The sequence below is a fragment of the Hevea brasiliensis genome, chromosome 4 (genome assembly GCF_030052815.1).
Source record: "Hevea brasiliensis isolate MT/VB/25A 57/8 chromosome 4, ASM3005281v1, whole genome shotgun sequence".
Lineage (NCBI taxonomy): Eukaryota > Viridiplantae > Streptophyta > Magnoliopsida > Malpighiales > Euphorbiaceae > Hevea > Hevea brasiliensis.
This window is the reverse complement of record NC_079496.1, coordinates 11,300,616-11,320,822: the sequence shown is the minus strand read 5'-3', so window position 1 is coordinate 11,320,822 and position 20,207 is coordinate 11,300,616. Positions and strand designations below refer to the sequence as shown.

The window sequence follows — 20,207 nt, the reverse complement described above, 5'->3', positions numbered from 1 at the left end:
AATATTCTTAGTATAATTAAAAATAATTATCTTTATTTTTTCTTTATTTTATTATAATATTAATAAATTTTAACAGTATTAAGAAATTAAAAATTTTATAATATGGTAAATTATATATTTATTTCAATAAAATAAATTACAACTATGTTACAGATAAGAGTTTTATTTCATTTTATTTTTTTTTTAAATTTATTAAATAAAAAACTTATTATTAATAATATTATAATTAAATATTATAAAAAATTTAAAGAACAATTAAATATTTTAAGAAATAAATTAAATTAATTAACAATAATTTAAAATAAAATTTATTTATTTTATAAAAATTAATAGTAATAAAAAATCATTAATAACAATTAAATTTAAAAATAATTATCTATATTATTTATAATTATATTTTTTTAAATTTACTATTATAGAATTAGCATTATATATTAATTAATTAGATAAATATTTATATTATTATAATTATTAGTTTTTTTTCCATTGTTATTTTTTTAATATTCAAAATAAGGATGTGCACAATTTTTATTTTTAAAAATGAGCTATAAAATTGAATTAGATTATAACAAATAAAAAGAATGAAGAAAAATTGATTTTATATATGTATTTCTATATTTTTAAATATATTATATAATTTTGATATAATTATATGATTGTGTAATTAAATATGTAAAATACGTATGATGTATTAAATTAATTAATTAATTTAATTAAAATAAGTAACTAGAAATGTTCATTCAACATATAACTTTTCTCTCATAAATATCAGTATTTTATTCATTAAATTTGAAATATTATATATTTAAATAAAAATATTCATAGAATAACACACTTTTATGATATCATTTTTTTTATAAACAAAAGTTATGAGTAGATGAAGTTTAAGTATAATATTTTACAAAAAGAAAATTATGAAAAAAATTCAAAATAAAAGTTTTTGTAGGATTAAAAATAAAATTACACATAGGATACATAGACATATATTTTAACTAAATAGTTAATATTGTAAAATTTTAATGGATAAATTATTAATATAATATGCTTCCCCCACTTGACTTCAGTCTTCATCAGGAAAATTATTGCAGCTGAATTGTGTTTCACAAGACGCTTTTGTGATTCAATCAGGCTACTTCTGAATACTTGTGTTTGACCTCATTGCGTACTCGGATACAAGTCGTGCAAATGAAGATGACTTGTTCTGTAACAATCTTGTTGGAGAATCATATTCCTCGATCAGACCTGCAATACAATTCAGATAATCAAGAAAATTCAGCATCAACATTCAACAGAATCTGCAGGACTATTAAATCATACTGCCATACTAACCATCACTCAGAAGCAGAACCATGTAACTGTCAAGAACGGAAGTTATCCGATGTGCAATGGTTATAACAGTAGAATCAGAGAAGTGTTGCCCAATAGTTTGCTGAATCAAATTATCAGTGGCTGTATCAACTGAGGCGGTAGCTTCATCAAGGACCAAGACCTTACTCCTCTTTAGTAGAACACGTCCAAGACAGACCAGCTGCCTCTGACCCATACTCCAGTTCTCCCCATTCTCAGTAACTGCAGCAGCAAAATGACCGATCACACTTAAATTCCACTGCATTATTTTTGCACAATTAATTTGTTAACTGCTAGCAAAACGAACCTATGGAATCTAACTTTTTCTCCTTCTTCCTGACTTCATGTCCAAGCTGACACTTATCGAGAGCCTAGGAACAAGAAAACATATATCTGTCAACATGTGCCATCTTGGAATAAACAATCCAAGGAATACTTGAAAACCTTCTTCCAGTGAACAGAATAAGAACCACCCACCTCCCAAATTTGTTCATCTGTGTACTCTTCAAGAGGGTCCAGGTTGCTCCGAACAGTCCCTTCAAACATGGTTGGTTCCTGAGGAATAATGCTTAATCTCGAGCGCAAATCATGCAGTCCAATCGATGAGATATTGATGCCATCAATCACAATCTGACCAGCTGCAGGTTCAACAATGCGGAAGAGAGTTTGTATTAGAGTCGATTTACCACTGCCCGTTCTCCCAACGATACCAGTTTTCTTCCCCCCTGGAAAAGTGCATTTGAGACCTCGCAACACAAGTGGCATATGTGGGGCATACCGGACCTACAGCATATTGGTCATTACTGACATATATCATATGTCATGAATCTGAGTCATCAATTAAACAAAGCAAAGTGAAAATTACCTGCAGATTATCAATATCAACTTCTCCATGTGATGGCCAAGAATGGTCTGGCCGATTTCCTTCTATTACAAGAGGAGGCTCACTAGGAGTAGACATGTACTGAAATATTCTTTCTACAGATATAATCTTGTTCTCCAGATTGCAAATTTTCCATATTAACCAAGTTTGTATGGTGTTGAGGTTGAGTCCATATGTCACAGCTAGGCCCGCAATGGCTTGAATAATGGAAAACCAAAAGACGTAGACATGAAATTTGCCAATTTGTTGCCAATGAGAACAATATTAGATAAGATTCCAGAAAGGAACAGCTTACCTGGATCAATTCTGTCTTGAAAAGAGATTAATAAAACCAATGATGTCGCAAATGTAATAGAAGAAAACACATCCAAACGGAAGCAAAGCCATTCCATTGCACCAGCAATATGAAATTTAGGCCGACAAAATGTGTCCATAACTTTCATATTTGTTCTTTGGAATCTTGATTGCTGATCAAAGCTCCTGATCGTAGTTGATCCTGATATTGTTTCAGCAAAATGCTGGAAAACTGGAGCTTTGGACACTCCAACCAATCGTGAAAGTTCTCTTGCAGAAGGGATGTAATATTGCTGCAGAAAAATAATAAATAGAGTTGTGAGATCTCTCTTGCTTTACAATAAATATTGCAAGTAAAAAAAAAAAAGGCCACATCTAAATGCATAAAGTAATTCTAATACCATTAAAACATCAGAACGTCAGCAACAAAGATACAAGGAGTGACAGCATAAAAAAACACAAGGACAACATAAGATGAGCTAATAGATATTAAAATATGAATTTGAACTTCGAAGATATTACGAGGTATACCTGATACCATATGCAGATAGAAATCACAGGCATAAAAATGATGATAACTTGCCATGCCACCTGAGACATCACTCCAATGATTCCCAGAAGCTGGATCAGGGTGAATGCAACGGACCCAACTTGAGCTGCCATTTGCAGATCAACCTGGCTTTGGTCTGTAGAAGCCTATAAAAGATCAAACCAATACATTAAGAAAAAAAATGCTAATACAAGCAAATGATCAGGACCTTCTAAATTCATATTTCAATGCAAATATTTGGCCTCCCAATTGACAAGCATTAGATTTAAGCCACCTTACTCTGTTTAGGATTCTTCCACTAGGGGTTGCATCGAAGAAGGACATGGGGGCACGGAAAATGCTCAAATGCATTTTATTGAAGAGTATAGTTGCTGTCTTGTACCCTGCTGTTACAAGAAGGATGGCTCTGACGAGGACACAGAAAGAACTTCCGACAGCAAAATCTACATAGACAAATATTAGTGTAGATTCACTAACGACAGGTTTCACATCCTTTGATTCAGGAGTTGCCCATGCCATCCAATAGTTGCTGCAGATTTGAAGGATCTGAAAGAGAATCTCTGCCAGTAATATAAAGGGTACAAGAGCTCCACCATATACTGTTGTGATATACTTCCAGTATACTGGAAACCCAACTCTACCTTTCTCTCTCTCTTCTTCTTGAATGAGCTGACCTTTTGGCCTGGCTCTCTCATCTGCTTTACCACTTTGTAAATATTTGTTTTCTTGTTTCTGCAAAACCGTACTCATGCTACCATTGTCAGAAAGTGGCCCTTCTGGTTTGGAATCAAGCGTGGATAAGGCTGCCTTGTGTGCGTCAACAAGTTCCATAAAATCAGATCCTGGAATAAGAGTGTCATTGTACTTTCCATCCTGTGTAATCCTTCCATCTTTCAGGACCTAAAAAGACGGTACAAGTTGAATCCAGCAACTTCATTAGTTGAGGCGATAATCTCAAACGCAATGAAGAAGGGAAATCTAATTTACTCACCAAGATTAGATCAGCAGCAGGTAAGAACTCAACTTGGTGAGTAACATAAATAACAGTTTTTGAACTCAGAAGATCAAGCAAAACTTCCTGTCGTACAAAGATCATGAAAATACACATAACTAAAGCACCATAAATAAAAAGATGACAGGAGAAAGAGAAGCTAAAAGCTAAAAGTAAAACACAATAAAGAAAATTTGATTTTTACGGACTTATTAGTTTTTCTACATGAAATAAAAGCAAATCTTAGCTTTCACCATGTTCATTTTTGTTATGCAAGAAGGAAAAAAAAATCACCTTGAATATATGTGATCCAGTATGAGCATCCACAGCACTAAAAGGATCATCAAGTAGATAGATATCAGAATCTTGGTAGAGAGCACGTGCAATCTGTATTCGTTGCTTCTGTCCACCACTTAAATTGATACCCCTCTCACCTATAACCGTTTGGTCAGCAAATGAGAGGATTTCTAAGTCCTCCTTCAAGGAACATGCTTCCAGTATCCTCTCATACCTTTCTCTGTCCATTTCCTTACCAAACAATATGTTCTCTTCAATTGTGCCACTCTGTATCCAAGGTGACTGGGCGACATAGGCCTTCGTCCCGCTCAACTTAAGTGTCCCTGAGATTTTGGGAACTTCTCCCAAAATGCAGGAAAGTAAGCTTGACTTGCCTGAACCAACAGGACCACAAACAGCAACACGCATACCATGTAATACTTTGAAATTTAAATCTTTCAGTGTTGGGACAGGCAGAGACAAATCCCAAGAGAAATTCCCATCAAGCATCTCGATTGCTGTGTCGGAACTAAATCGTGGAAGCTTCTCAACAACATCAGATTGCAGGTCTTCAAGACAAAGGAAAGATGCAATTCTATCAAGGGAAACCTTGGTCTGAACTATCATAGAAATTGTATCAGGAAGGTTATAAATTGGCACTTGAAGTATTCTGAATGTTGCTAGTGCAGATAAAATCTTCCCTGATTCAAGTCGGATTCCCATAAGCATACAAGCACCAAAAGTGGCCACAGACACAAAAGTAGGGGCAACCCAGAAGACAAAATTGGTGATTGCTGAAGTGTAAAAATATTTCTTCAACCATCCTTCCTCCATCTTCCTGATCTTGAAAATCTTAGTCAAAAACTTCATTTCCCAACCTTGAAGCTTGAGAATTCTCATATTCCTTAAAATCTCAGATGTCGTCTTCATTCTTTTATCTTTCGATTCCATCATCTTGTCCTGAAAATTCTCTTCCAATCTACCCAAAGGATAATTCAACAACATGACTATTATCGTTGCAACAAAAGCAGCGATTGATGCAAGTCCGAGATTCTTGTACAATATCAACAAGGCCAAACCAACTTGCAAGAAGATCAACCACACATCGTGGATGTACCAAGAAAAAGTTCCAATTCTCTCTGTATCAACGGCCATGTAATTAATGATTTCCCCACTTGTATGTCTCTGCTTTGACGAATGCGAAAGGGTCAAACCCTTGTTGTAGATGGTGGCCACAAGCGCTGCACGGATCCTAATCCCAATTTGCTGCAACCTAAAGAACCAATGCCTCTGCGAGAGGCACTCTACGAGTTTTGCAACAAAAAATGTGGAAGCTAGAAAATATCCCTGATTTTTGAACTCTCCTTTCCCACTGAGGCACTGAACAAAAGTGGCTATAAGGTATGGACCAACAAAAGAAGCTGATGTGTATAACAGTGCTAAAAAAGCTGTCCATAGAATTTCCTTCCAATATGAAAGGATTAATGCTTTCGTGAGCTTAAACGTGGTAACTCCACCAGCAGTATCACTGTCCAACCCAAGTTTATTTCTAAAAACTGGAAATGACCCAGCCCCAGTATCCTCGCCATGAAGTTGAGGAACATCATGAAGGTCTAAAGTTTTCTTATTGCCAACAGCAATTAGAGAACCCATCCAAGAGAAGGTAAGGATACTAAAGAAAGCAGCATTTGAGTAAGGAGTTACAGTGTCACTCCCTTTGGACTCAGCTGACTCCAGGTTATTAGGTAAACTAGAATCGCCATTCAAAAGGGTTTCTTCCAGAAGGGTACCTTTACTCTTGATTTTCAAGAATCCCACATAACACAGGAATAAACCAGTGAACACAGAGACTGCATCAGATGCTAAATACTGAATTTCTACGTAGGACATGTGTTTCCCATGAAGAACAATGTCAACAATAAGGCTACAACAAGATATTGTGAGATAAAAACCCCACCAGACTCTCAACAGAAATGGGAACTCTGCTTCAGCTGAGTTATGCAAGTGAGTGTGCAAATAAACACCCAGTGCTCCCCAAGAGAGTGTTCTCAGTGCTAAATCCACAAGTATCATCAGTTTATCATCAGACCAAGCACTCCTATACCAATAATCGTAGCTCAATAAACACAAGACAAGGTTGAACAACGAAACACCAAAACAACAGAACAAAGCCTGTTTATAACATAAAACCCTCTTGTTCTTGTCGAACCTCCCCTCAGAACTTTCTCTATCACCTACTCCAAGTTTCATGCACAGAAAGGAGACAAACAACACAAGAAACAAAACTAGGTGTAGTGAACCAGAAAGCCCACGTAGGAAAATGGGTTTAAGGACCAAGCAAATCATCATCGGAGATGAGTTCGAAAGAAAGGTTCCTAAATCAAGAATTTCCATTCTCGAGAACTTTAAAATTGGTAACTACAAAGACTAGGATTTTTCCTCCCTGACACAGTGTGTTGTGGATAATTTGGTTGCCGATTGCTGAATGTTCTTTAGAGTTTAGACAGAAGAAAGGACGATTTGAGATTTGAACTGAACTCGGTGTTTGATCTGCACTTCATAGGCTGCGAGCGCTCGTGGCTCTGTTGGCCGGCTAATTATTAGAGTTATTTTTACAATATAAAAAATAAACTTTATATAATTACGATATACGTACATATTACGAGCCTAATCATTTCTCCTGTTGGCCAGCCAGGTAGTTGTTCTCAAATTAGTCATCTCCACGCGCAATTCAACCGGCAGACATGTATCAGTGTGTAATTCTGGAGTTAAAAGCTTCTTTGGCTTGTCTTTTGTGATAAAAAAAAAAAAAAAAAAAAAAAAGCCCACTAAAATTGTGCTCTACCGTTATTTATAAAAGGAAAAATTACTATTTAGGGTTTATATTTTAATAAAATTAATTATTTAATTTTAATATTTTAAAATTTTAAAATTTTTATTATTTAATTTTTATATTTTATTTTTATTAAATTATTTAATTTTTTTATTAATTAATATTAATTAAATTATTATTTAATTTATTTATTTTAAAAAAATTAATTATTTAATTTTTTAAAAAAAATACATTAGTTAATTTTTATAATTTGATTGTAATAACTATTTAGTTCAATAATTATTTTTTATATCTAAATTATTATAATCTCTTCTTTTTATTTTTCTTTTATTTTTTTTCATTTCTCTCTTTTTCTTTTCTACGCGCGAGCATCATTCTCCTCTTTATTTTCATTTGTTGATAAAAATAGTATAAACTATTTATATAATGAGTTAATCTATTCTCTTAAATTTATAAGTAATTCAAAAAAATTATTTTTTAGTAAAAAAAATATAAAAATATGTTTAAAAAATTAAAAAAATATAAATTTAGATTTAGTATCTATATAATAAAATTTTTATTTTTATCTAATAATATATTTTTAAAAATATATGTATCAATTAATTAATTTTATTAAATATAACTAAATAATAATTTTTTTAAAATATAAAAATTAACTAATTAATTTTTTTAAAATAAAAATTTAAATAGTAATTTAAATAATATGAATTACGTAAAATTTAATAAAAAGATTAAATAAAATATAAAAATTAAAAAATATATTTTTTTAAAATATAATAATTAATTTTATTAAAATATAATAACCAAATAGTAATTTTCTCTTCAATTCTTTTTTGAGGATTCAACATGGATTTGTCATGCCTTCAGCACTTAACTAACTAGGTGCTATGCGTAAATTTTTATTTACAAATGAAGGGGTTACCGACTCACCGCTTCGTGTTCTATTATGCAAACAACTCATATAATTGATTATACTAAAATTATAAAAAATTTTATTATAAATAGTCGAATTTATTTCACTTATAGATATTTATAGATACTCCAAAAGGCACCCCACCATGGTTTCAGAAAAAAAAAAATGTAATATATGTATATATAGTCAGCAGATATTTGCCTTTGGCATCGCACAAGTCAAAATGAGGCGGCCCACAGTGTTTCCTGTGCTTGACTGCTTGAGCAGCAAGCAATCATAGAAGTCGAAGGTGATGACAAAGATCAACATTTCCAAACTCGTGTTTGACCAATTTTAACGTGGTTTCAGTATCTATCGATCCTTTCAATGTATTTGCAGGGAAAGAAAAAAAAAATTAGAGGAAAACAAAATTGACCCTATCTTTGAAAACTGATGAATAATAATTTAAAAAAGTAGCTATCTATATGCATGCTTGAGGCAGAAAACCATAGAATAACAGGCTGTAAATTCCTGCAGTTGCAGAAGATTTAAGGACTTGTTTGATTGGAGTAATTTTATTAGGGAACTTAAAATTCTCAGGAAGCATAAAAATATTGTTATCTGGTTATTTTCTCTTTGTAGGGAAAGTAATTTCTTGAGTTTAATTTAAGAAAGTTGAAGTTATTGGGTATAAAAATTATTTCTTTTAATTTTATATTTTTTATACTATTTGAAAAAGATTATTTTTAATATTTTAAAATTTTTATTATTAAAACTTATCAAATTTAATTTTTAATAATTTTTTAAAACTTCAAACAATGATTTTATCAATAACAATTTCAACAATACTATTAATCACAATTAAACTAGGACAGGACTGACTTAAAGAGTACTACAGTTGTAATGGCTTTGAAGCCCTTCAAATTTAGAACAAGGATAGGATAAAAACCACTTGAGCGCGAACAAAACACAACTAAGAATACAAATGAGGGCACTATAATAGCCGAAACTTTAAAATTCTAGATATGAAAGAAAGATGTTAAGAATCTTTAATAAATTATCTCCTGTAAGTGTACAAATAAATGAGCAAAGAATAAGGTTCATAATCACTACAACACATCTCCATCTATGCATTTTTCCTATTCACGTAAGTTTTCTAATGATATACAACACAAACACAAAAATACATGCCTCGAGAAGACTATCCATCAATGTGCACTTGTGCTGTTTGAAACCCATTTCCCCTCATTCATCTTTCTTTTAATTTCAGTTTTTGCAACTCGAATCAAGAGTAAACTTGCAACGAAAATTGAAACAATGAGCATTAGAAAAACACTGTTCCATCCTCTTGTTGAAATATACCCAGCCAAAAGTGGGCCAATAGCTGCCCCAACAGAGCCAGTACCATCTATAATTGCAGTGACAGTAGCCAAGGCACGGGAATTTCCCTTGATTAAGTCCTGGGTACCAAGATCGGCTGCAACAGCCGTCGTGATTAATGAGTAAGGGCCATTCACAAGCAAACCAGAAAGAAGCATCAAAGCTATGTTCATAATCATAGACAGGCTCCCATAAACTCGGTACAAAATAAGGGCTGGAATTGATAACAACAAGAATACAATTGAAGTTACTGCACGAGCTTCAATCATATCAGATATGTATCCAGCCAAAATTCCGCCAAAGACTCCTCCAATGTCAAATAAAGTAGAGAGAATACCAGCAGTTTTGTGTGACAAATGCACACCTGCAACAGCTATAATTCCAACACAAACTTGTAATTAATAATTAATATCTAACATCTGATTTCAGGAACTTTAAGCAAGTTCAAGTATGAAATATGCTTAAGCCATATAAGCACACAAAGCATTCAAGGTACAAAATACATCATGTAAATGGACATGCTAAAGAAAGGACAAGTCACTGCCACAACAATTGGTCTAAAATCATTTTTACAAAGTTCACAAAATCAAAGGTCTCAAATTCAGAATATCTTTTGTGACAATAACATCAATTTTCTACCAGCCCTAGTCCCATTCAGCACTTGTATACCAATTATGTAAATACAACTAACATGAACCTATATCAATTGCTAAACAAAGATTCATCAACAGGTAGAAGTAGAAGTAATTACCAGTGTGCCTAATGTAGAAGGGCAACCAATATAAAAAGGTGTAAGCCACTAGCTTCGAAAAGAAGAGGCAGAAAGCAAATGGCGCCACTCCAGGTAGTCTCCAAGCTTCCAGAAATCCAATGGCAGCCAAAGAATCTGAATTTTCCATCTCAAGAAGCCCTGCTTCTTCTGATTCCACTTTCTCTAAGTTCTCCCTTCCTTCTACCTCCACAGCCATCTCAATCTCCATCCCTAGAGGCTCAAATCCAATATCTTCAGGACTAACAACGAGAAACAAAAACACCAAAACCCCAACTAAAATCACCAAAATCCCAGGCACCGCAAATGACCAACCCCATCCAAACTCCAAAACACCAGAAGCCACAACCGACCCAATAATGTTTCCTACTGAAGTATGTGAATTCCATACCCCCATTATCAACCCTCTCTTTGCTTTCCCAAACCAATTCCCAACAACTGCCACCACACAAGGCCATCCTATAGACTGGAACAATCCACACAAAATCTGTATACCCACAAAAAATCCTAAAGAATGTATATCAAACCAATACCCGAACCCAAAAATAATAGTGAAAAGACCACTACCTACCATACCAAAAACAAGAAACAATCTCAAATCAATCCTATCACCAACATGTCCCGCAAAAAACATCCCGATCGAATAGGCTGAAAGAAAAGCAAGATCAATCTCCCCAAGGCGATGAGTTCCCTCCGTACCATTGAATGGAGGCCAACCAGTATCCATAGAGCTTAAATTGGATTGAATTATCGAAGAATTTAAGTGCACAGTTGGTCCAAGAACGCTCTTGACGATACTGGGCGGCTTTCGAGAGGCATGGAAGGAGGCGTATGCAAAGAAGGTAATGACTAGGACGAAGATTTGGTAGAAAATCAGGGTTTTGGACGGGGGTTTAAGGAATGGGAAAAGGGTAAGAGCTGGAGGTAAATTTAGGGTTCTGGATTGCATTTGTTATTAATCTTGTTCAAGTTCATACAAATTAAATCGCTACTAAAAAAAAAAAAGCTTGTGAATTTTACAGAAATTGTGATTACAGGGAAGGAAGAAGGTGGATCTGAGTTCGGGCTTGTGATATTTTGATAACAAAATGATTGGAATAGTAAATAAAATCTTCTTTTCCTGAGATTTTGATGTGATTAGGAGGAAGAAGAAGGTTGAGTTCGGGACAATGGCAAATGGGAGTCAGAAACTGGCTTTTCGATCTGGTCAGATTAGTTTCATTCCTAAGACTGAGATTTTATTTTTCCAATTATGCCCCTGGAAATATTTTTCTTTATATTTAAAACTTGAATGAGATTTTGTTAATTATTATCTCTAAAATTATATTTAATTTTAGCAAGTAATTTTCCCTTCTCTTTTACAAATACAAATTAATATTTTTCAGGTTTTAATAGAAATATTGTTGTATAAAATCTCTCTCCATCGTTATATTGTCATTATTACAAAAATCAAATATTAATTTTAATAATTAATTTTTTTCCCCTCATAGCTTATAAATACAAATTAATATTTTCAGGTTTTTTTTTAAATATTATAATATAAAGCCTCTCCATTTTTATATTAAAAAATAATAATAATAGAAATTATTATTATTATTATTATTATTTCATCTTTCATTTCTTTCAAGGAAAAAAAAAAACGTTAATCGCTGGATAAGCCAACCATAAACAGCATTAACATCCTTGTACCAACAGAAAGTTGAAAGGAAAACATAGTGAAATTAACTACCAAAATACATTTAAGCTTTGTGCTTATGCATTAATTCCAAACAAAATTTACACACAGTAAGTAAAACATGACTATAATAGACTTCAACTGGCTAGTTGGCAACCTAAACTCTGTCCTATTATGACGACAGGTGAGAATTGAGGATCTGAGTAAATTTTCGCAGTCATCAACAAACTTATTTTCTGATACTGTGGTTTATGAAGCTTTAGCATTGAATTCAGCTTAACTTCTCAAAACTGGAGTTAGATCTCGCTGAGTACTCTGCCACTAGTTGTGCAAATGACGATGAATTGCTTTCTAATAACCTAGTTGGAGTGTCATATTCCTCGATAAGCCCTGCATCATGATTATAAATCATCAAGAACATTGAGTATCATCAGAATTTGCTACAACTGCTAAACAAAGTAACACGCTCACCTTGAGTCAGAAGCAGAACCATGTCACTATCAAGAACAGACGTTATTCGATGTGCTATGGTTATGACGGTACAGTCAGAGAAGTGTTGCCTAATGGTTTGCTGAATCAAATTATCAGTAGCAGTATCAACTGAGGCAGTAGCTTCATCCAGCACCAAAACCTTACTTTTCTTCAGTAGTACACGCCCAAGACACACCAGCTGCCTCTGACCCATACTCCAGTTCTCCCCATTCTCTGTAACTGCAGCACCAGGATGAAGATTTCAATGCAAATGACTACACAATCTAACCTAACCTCATTATAATTCAATTACTTGTGTGATAATAATAAGAACAAACCTGTGGAGTCTAGCTTTTTCTCCTTCTTCCTAACTTCATCTCCAAGCTGGCACTTATCAAGAGCCTGGATACATCAAATATATATGTTAGCATGTGCCTTACTTGATCAACAATTCTTGGAACACTGGTTGTCAGATAGAAGAACTCTTCTTCCTGTGGAAACAACATAAACAACCCACCTCCCAAATTTGTTCATCTGTGTACTCGTCAAGGGGGTCCAGGTTACTCCGTACAGTTCCTTCAAACATGGTAGGATCTTGAGGAATGATGCTTAGTCTTGACCGCAAGTCGTGCACACCAATTAATGAGATATTTATGCCATCAATCAAAATCTGACCAGCTGCGGGCTCAACAATTCTGAAAAGTGTTTGTATGAGAGTAGATTTACCACTGCCTGTTCTACCAACGATACCGGTTTTCTTCCCTCCAGGGAAAGTGCATGTGAGACCTCGCAACACAAGTGGCATGTGAGGGGCATACCGGACCTACATCAGGTCATTTTAATTAATTAAAAACATGTAATGAAAGAATCAATCATCAATTGAATAAACCATGAAAAATTACCTGCAGATTACCAATATCAACTTCTCCATGTGATGGCCAAAAATAGTCAGGCCGATTTTCATCTATTACAAGAGGAGGTTCACTAGGAATAGACATATATTGGATTATTCTCTCTACTGATATGATCTTATTCTCCATATTGCAAATATTCCATATCACCCATGCTTGTAACATGTTTAGGTTGAGTCCATATGTCACAGCTAAACCGGCAATGGCTTTAAAAGGGGAAACCAGAAGAAAGAGATATTATTCAGGCTTGTCAATTTGTTGACAAATAGAGAAGTGACAAATAAATATACAATTCTGGAACTACTAACCTGGATCGATTCCCTTTGGGAAAGAGATTAAGAAAAACAAAGAGAAGGCGAATGTAACAGAAGAGAACATATCCAAGCGGAAGCAAAGCCATTCCATTGCAGCAGCACTATGAAACAAGGGCCGAGAATATGAATCCATCAGTTTCATGTTTGTTTCTTGGAATCTCAATTGTTGATCAAAGCTCCTTATAGTTGTTGACCCTGAAATTGTTTCAGCAAAATGTTGGATAACTGGAGCTTTGCACACTCCAACCAATCGTGAAAGTTCTCTTGCAGAAGGGATGTAATATTGCTGCACAACAAAAAGATTTGTTAGAAAGCCTTAGTTTCTGTATAGTATTATATCCACGACAAATTTAAAGTCACTCGATATCTAATACAATATTGTTGAAACTTACGCAGCTCTTTTAATTTTTTTTTAAGTTCAGCATCTTAAGGAGGAAGAGGAATAACCAAATAACCAAAAAAAAGTTGGAACAGAAAGCCTTTGCGGAGTAAATCATTCATTTTAAGGCATGATGTGTATGGTGAAACATTATTTGGCATATAAATTTATCTGTCTGGACTGGACTCTGGAGAGATCATGACAATTACCTGGTACCAGATGCAGGCAGCAATCACAGGGATAAAAACGATAAAAACTTGCCATGCCACCTGAGACATCACTGCAATGATTCCCAAAAGCTGGATCATTGAGAAGGCAACTGCCCCAACTTGATATGGAATTTGCATGTCAACTGCACTTTGGTCTGTAGAAGCCTAATACAGCAGAAACAAATCCATTAAGTGACAACAAGTTTCCACCAACTTTCATAGTAACTAAGACAGAAAAGTCAACGAAAATACTAAAATGAAGCAGGCAGATACAGCATTCCAAACTCACATTCAGTGTAAATGTTAATTGACCAAATTGAAGAGCATATACTAGGAAATTTACTTACTCTATTCAGGATTCGTCCACTGGGAGTCGAATCAAAAAAGGACATGGGGGCACGGAAAATGCACAAATGCATTTTATTGAAGAGTAGAGTTGCTGTCTTGTACCCTGCTGTCACAAGAAGTGTGGATCTGGCCAGGATGCAAAAAGAACTTCCAACCGCCAAAGCTACATAGACAACCATTAGTGTGTAACTGCTAACAACAGGTTTCACATCCTTTGACACTGGAGTTGCCCAAGCCATCCAATAATTGCTACCAATTTGAAGGATCTGAAAGAGAATCTGTGCCAGCAAAATAAAAGGCACTAGAGCTCCTCCATATGCCGTTGTAAGATATTTCCAGTAGACTGGAAACCCAACTCTACCTTTTTCTCTCTCTTCTTCTTGAACAATCTGTCCTTTTGGCTCAGCCATCTCATCAGCTTTTCCAATTTGCAGATCCTTGTTTTCTTCTTTTTGGGGAACCCCATTGGTAGTTCTCATGCCATTATTGTCCTTGCTGACGCTATCATTTCCAGAAGCTGGCCCTGCCTGTTTCGAATCAAGTGCTGACAAAGCTGTCTTATGTGCACCAACAAGTTCCATAAAATCAGACTCTGAATTGAGAATGTCATTATAATTTCCAGCCTGAGTAATCCTTCCATCTTTCATGACCTAACCAAAAGATATACGTTGAATCCAATGAATCAATTAGTTGACATGACAAGTCCCAAAAGCATTCAAGAAAGAGATGTGATTACTCACCAATATTAGATCAGCAGCAGGTAAGAACTCAACTTGATGAGTAACATAAATAACAGTTTTCGAACTCAACAGGCCAAGCAAAACTTCCTGTAATGCAATGATCAAACAAATATATTTTATTAGAAGAACCATTATCTTTTACTACACCTAAAAACAGCATCAAAGAAAAAAGTAACTTACAGCAATATTTTTTATTCAATTGGAAGTGCATAAATTGAAAACAAACAATAGCCTGCAATATGTCCAATGGAATTAGGAAATAAAAATTTTTTTACCTTAAATAAATGAGATCCAGTATGTGCATCGACAGCGCTAAAAGGATCATCAAATAGATAGATATCAGCATCTTGGTAGAGAGCTCGTGCAATCTGTATTCTTTGTTTCTGTCCGCCACTCAGATTGATACCCCTCTCACCTATAACTGTTTGGTCACCGAACGAGAGGATTTCCAGGTCCTTCTTCAAGGAACAAGCCTCCAGTATCCTCTCATACCTTTCTCTGTCCATCTCCTCACCAAACAATATGTTCTCCTCAATCTTCCCACTCTGTATCCAAGGTGACTGCGCAACATAAGCCTTTTTCCCACACAACCTAAGTGTCCCTGAGATCTTGGGTACCTCTCCCAAAATGCAAGAAAGTAAACTCGACTTGCCTGAACCAACAGTACCACATACAGCAACCCTCATTCCATGGAATACTTTAAAATTGATATCTTTTAGTGTTGGATTAGGAGAAGACAAATCCCAAGAGAAATTCCCATCAACTATCTCGATTGCTGTGTCAGAACTACCTCTTAGAAACTTCTCGACAACATCAGACTGCAAGTCATCAAGACGGAGGAAAGATGCAATTCTATCAAGGGAAACCTTGGTCTGAACTATCATAGAAATTGTGTCAGGAAGATTATAGATAGGCTCTTGAAGAATCCTGAACGTTGCAAGCGCTGATAAGATCTTTCCTGACTCGAGCGGAATTCCCATAAGCATACAAGCACCAAAAGTAGCCACAGACACAAAAGTAGGAGCCCCCCAAAAGACAAAACTGACAATTGATGAACTGTAAACAAATTTCTTCAACCATCCTGCCTCAGTCTTCCGCAGCTCTTCAATCTTAGACAAAAACTTCATTTCCCACGCCTGAAGCTTGAGGATTCTCATATTCCTTAAAATCTCAGAAGTTGCCTTCATTCTTTTATCCTTACATTTCATCAACTTATCCTGAAAGTTCTCCTGTAATCTTCCCAGCGGATAGTTCAATAACATGACAACAACTGTTGCAACCAAAGTAGCAAGAGATGCAAGACCAAGATTTTTAGACAATATGAACAACGCCAAAGCAACTTGGATAATGACCAGCCATGGATCATGCATGTACCAGCTAAAGTCACCAATCCGCTCTGCATCAACAGTCATAAAATTGATGATCTCCCCACTAGTATGGCCCTGCTTTGACTGGCATGAAAGGGTCAAGCCTTTGTTGTAGATCATTGCCACAAGTACTGCACGCAGCCTAATTCCAATTTGCTGCAACCTAAAGAACCAATGCCTCTGTGTGAGGCACTCTACAAGTTTTCCAACCAAAAAGGCTGAAGCTAAAAGATATCCCTGATTTTTGAACTTTCCTCGCCCATTGAGACATTGAACAAATGCATCTATAAGGTATGGGCCAACATAAGAAGCTGATGTGTATAACACAGCTAGTAAAGCTGTCCACAGAATTTCCTTCCAAGCAGAGAAGAACAAGGCCTTCACGAGTTTAAACGTGGTAACTCCGCTAGCAGCCCCACTATCCAACTCAAGTTTATTTCTGAAAACCGGAAATGCCCCAACTACACTATCGCCACTATAAAGTTGAGGAACATCCTCAAGGTCTAAAGTTTTCTTATTGCCAACGGCAATTAGAGAACCCATCCAAGAGAAGGTAAGGATACTGAAGTGACCAGCATTTGCGTAAGGAGTTACAGTGTCACCCCCTCTAGACTTAGTTGACTCCGACTTATTACTTGAATCACCATTCAAGAGGGGTTCATCGAGAAGGGTATCTTCACCCTTAATTTTCAAGAAGCCCACAAAACAGAGAAACAAACCAGCGAACACAGAGACTGCATCGGATGCTAAATACTGAACTTGTAAGGAAACATGTTTTCCACAGAGAACAAGGTCCACAACAAGACAATAACAAGAAAATGAGAAATAAAAGCCCCACCAAACTCTCAATAGAAATGGGAACTTTGTATTAGCTGAATCAAAAAATTGGCTGTGCAAGTAAACCGAAAGTGCACCCCAAGAGAGTGTTCTAAGAGCTAAATCCAAAAGGGTCACTAGTTCATCACCAGACCAACCATTTTTATACCAATAGAAGTAGTTCAATAAACACCAGACAATACTAAACACCGAAACACCCAAACAACAGAACACAGTCTGTTTGTAACACAAGGCTCTCTCATTCTTATTGAACCTATCTTTAGAACCTTCACCATCACCCCCCCAAAGTTTCTTCCAGACAAACGAAACGAATAACACAAATAACAAACCCAAGTGTAATGAACCAGAAAATCCGCGTAGGAAAATTGGTTTAAAGAGAAAATGTGTACCTGAATACATTAAAGAGGGTGAGTTGGAAAGAAAAGCTAACATACCATGCCTCAAAGAATCAGCAAGTTCCATTCTTGAGAGGTTTTTTCAAGGTTTTAGCGAAATGGATGTTCGGCAGAGTAGTTGGTTTTTCTTTTTCTAACTTTAATGGAATATGAAGATTTTAATCTATCGCGGTTGCCATATATATATGAAGAGATAGGGCGTGTATGTTTGCGTTAGTATTGTACCGCCCCAAGATTAAAATAAAGATCGAAACAGAAGGTCAAAGATGCAATCCTTAAGGCGATGAAACGTAGAGAGCAAGAATTTGCAAACGGACGGAGACTTGGATAACGAAGGCAAGAACGAGGAGCGAAAGAGACAAAAAGTTTTTGAGTCTTTTATAGGAAAGGTGTGAAAACTTTCTTGGAAAAGTGGAAATCAAAACTGGAAATCCCGTTTTCCCTTTTTTTTTCCCCCAAAACTCCCAAGATTTGGCCAACGAGGCAATCAGCACTTCACTACTTAGAGCGTAGTGTTTGGTAGCAGATAGTACACAGTCTCATAAAATTCCCATTAGATTCGCATATTTTGCTTATTATTAGTCACATATGTCTCTAAAAATGGAAAATTCGATTAGTTTCCATGTGTGTATCCTGCTAACACTTTGTTTGGTTGAATTACACTACACAAAATTTTATAAAATTTAATTAAATTTTATGAATATATAAAAATTAATTATAACTAAATTTACTTAGATTTTAATTAAAAAAAAACCATAATATTAGAAAAGTAAAAAACACAATGAACAGAAAACATGAATTCTTACTAGAAAAATACCCTCAATGCTAGAAAAGTAATAAAGTAACATGAATTTTTTAATTTTGTAGAAAATTGTAACATCAATTTTATTCTTAAAAGTAATTTAGCAAATAAGGACAAAATGAATTTCAATTTTAGAATTATACCAAACATGAATAGTAAGAAATTCAATTGAATTTTATATTTTAAATTCTGTCATACAAAATAATAAATTTCATTTTAAATAAATTCTACCTATAATTTATTTCCAATGAATTTCAAATTTTGTGATATAATTGAACCAAATACTATATAAGAATCAATCTACAAAGAAAAGAAGTGTATTTAACAGCTAAATACTCAAATTAAAACATAGTAATTATTTAAATAGATTTGATTAGTAAGTAATTAAGTTAATTTAAGCATTTATTTCAATTATCCTCGACTACAATTTAATTGCCATTAAATTAATTAAATCTACACAAAAAAAAAAATTCATGTAAATCAAGCAGTCAAATACTTTATTATTAACACTTTGTTTGAGAGGAAATATAGTAAAATAAGATTTTTTTAATTATTTTTACATCTTCATTATTTTAAGGGGAGAACTTTTTTTTTTTTAAAGATATTTGGAGGTTTTAAGGAAAACACCTTATTAATTCACAAATTTAGTAAATTTAAAAACCTTATTTTAAAAAACTTAATATTCTCTGGACACAAAATAAAGGTAAAAGTCTATTTTAATAAAAATAAAATAAAATAAGTGGACATTTAATTAAAAATATATGTATAAAAATCACCCAATTTCTATAATTACTAAAAATTTTAATGCAATTTAATAATTAAAAAAGTTTGAAAGGTTTGGTAGTAATGATAAGATTAAATTAGGCAGTTGGTTAGAGAAAACAAAATTGGATAGTCATGAATTAGTCAAAAAATAGAATTAAATGTTAAATTGGAAAAAATTAAATACTATGAAAATAATGTTTGGAAATTAAGATAATATTATTAACAAAAATGTTAATAAATTAAATATTATATATCAACATTTTTATTATATAATTAATTTCTATTTTAATTAAAAAAAAAAAGAAGGAATGTATATGAAAAAGGAAAAAGAGAGAAAAAGATTAAAAAAAAATTATGGTGGTAATATTTTTTAAATAAAAATTAAAATTAGGAGATATTATTTAAATAAATTAAAATTAAATAATTGAAATGAAATCATTCTCGTTGAGTGATTGTAATGTAATTTACCCGAGACATATGCTTAGACTTGTAGGAAGAACCACTATGAACGACAAAATGATAATGCCACAATTTGCTGTAAATTGGCTTATTCGATGTGGTCAACAGTCAGTAATTTGCTATTTCCGCCTTGGAATTACTAATTACACTCCATTACCAAGCAGCTTCGTCTACTCAAAGCATGGGACGGACAAAAAAAAATTAAATATTTTTTTAAATTAAATCATTTTAATAAAATTATTTTTTAAATTTTAATTATTTTATTAAAATATGAAAAAAAGTAATACATATGAAAGGTGAACATATACCATATTTTAATA

The 20,207-nt window shown here is 33.9% G+C and overlaps 3 protein-coding genes across 4 annotated transcripts; all 3 read right to left on the bottom strand.

Moving 5' to 3' along the window:
- Positions 1-924: 924 nt before the first annotated feature.
- Positions 925-6,940, bottom strand: LOC110665223 (ABC transporter C family member 3). Of its 2 annotated transcripts, XM_021825250.2 has the most exons (10): positions 4,360-6,940; positions 4,066-4,152; positions 3,354-3,974; positions 3,056-3,220; positions 2,526-2,817; positions 2,213-2,427; positions 1,825-2,130; positions 1,655-1,718; positions 1,330-1,569; positions 925-1,242 (listed from the first exon to the last, which is right to left on the bottom strand). In XM_021825250.2, the coding sequence occupies exons 1-10, from the start codon at positions 6,733-6,735 to the stop codon at positions 1,130-1,132; spliced, it is 4,479 nt and encodes a 1,492-aa protein (XP_021680942.2). In that variant the 5' UTR covers positions 6,736-6,940; the 3' UTR covers positions 925-1,129. The 2 variants fall into 2 exon arrangements, with proteins under 2 accessions (XP_021680942.2, XP_058001306.1); XM_058145323.1 differs by lacking the exon at positions 4,066-4,152.
- Positions 6,941-9,090: 2,150 nt separating this feature from the next.
- LOC110665224 (putative glycerol-3-phosphate transporter 5) lies at positions 9,091-11,413 on the bottom strand. The gene is made up of 2 exons (XM_021825251.2): positions 10,198-11,413; positions 9,091-9,819 (listed from the first exon to the last, which is right to left on the bottom strand). Exons 1-2 carry the CDS (start codon positions 11,162-11,164, stop codon positions 9,275-9,277), a joined length of 1,512 nt encoding a protein of 503 aa, XP_021680943.2. The 5' UTR covers positions 11,165-11,413; the 3' UTR covers positions 9,091-9,274.
- Positions 11,414-11,873: 460 nt separating this feature from the next.
- Positions 11,874-18,294, bottom strand: LOC131179207 (ABC transporter C family member 3-like). The gene is made up of 10 exons (XM_058145322.1): positions 15,538-18,294; positions 15,263-15,349; positions 14,522-15,172; positions 14,175-14,339; positions 13,581-13,872; positions 13,264-13,478; positions 12,879-13,184; positions 12,700-12,763; positions 12,362-12,601; positions 11,874-12,280 (listed from the first exon to the last, which is right to left on the bottom strand). Exons 1-10 carry the CDS (start codon positions 17,926-17,928, stop codon positions 12,162-12,164), a joined length of 4,530 nt encoding a protein of 1,509 aa, XP_058001305.1. The 5' UTR covers positions 17,929-18,294; the 3' UTR covers positions 11,874-12,161.
- Positions 18,295-20,207: the final 1,913 nt, after the last annotated feature.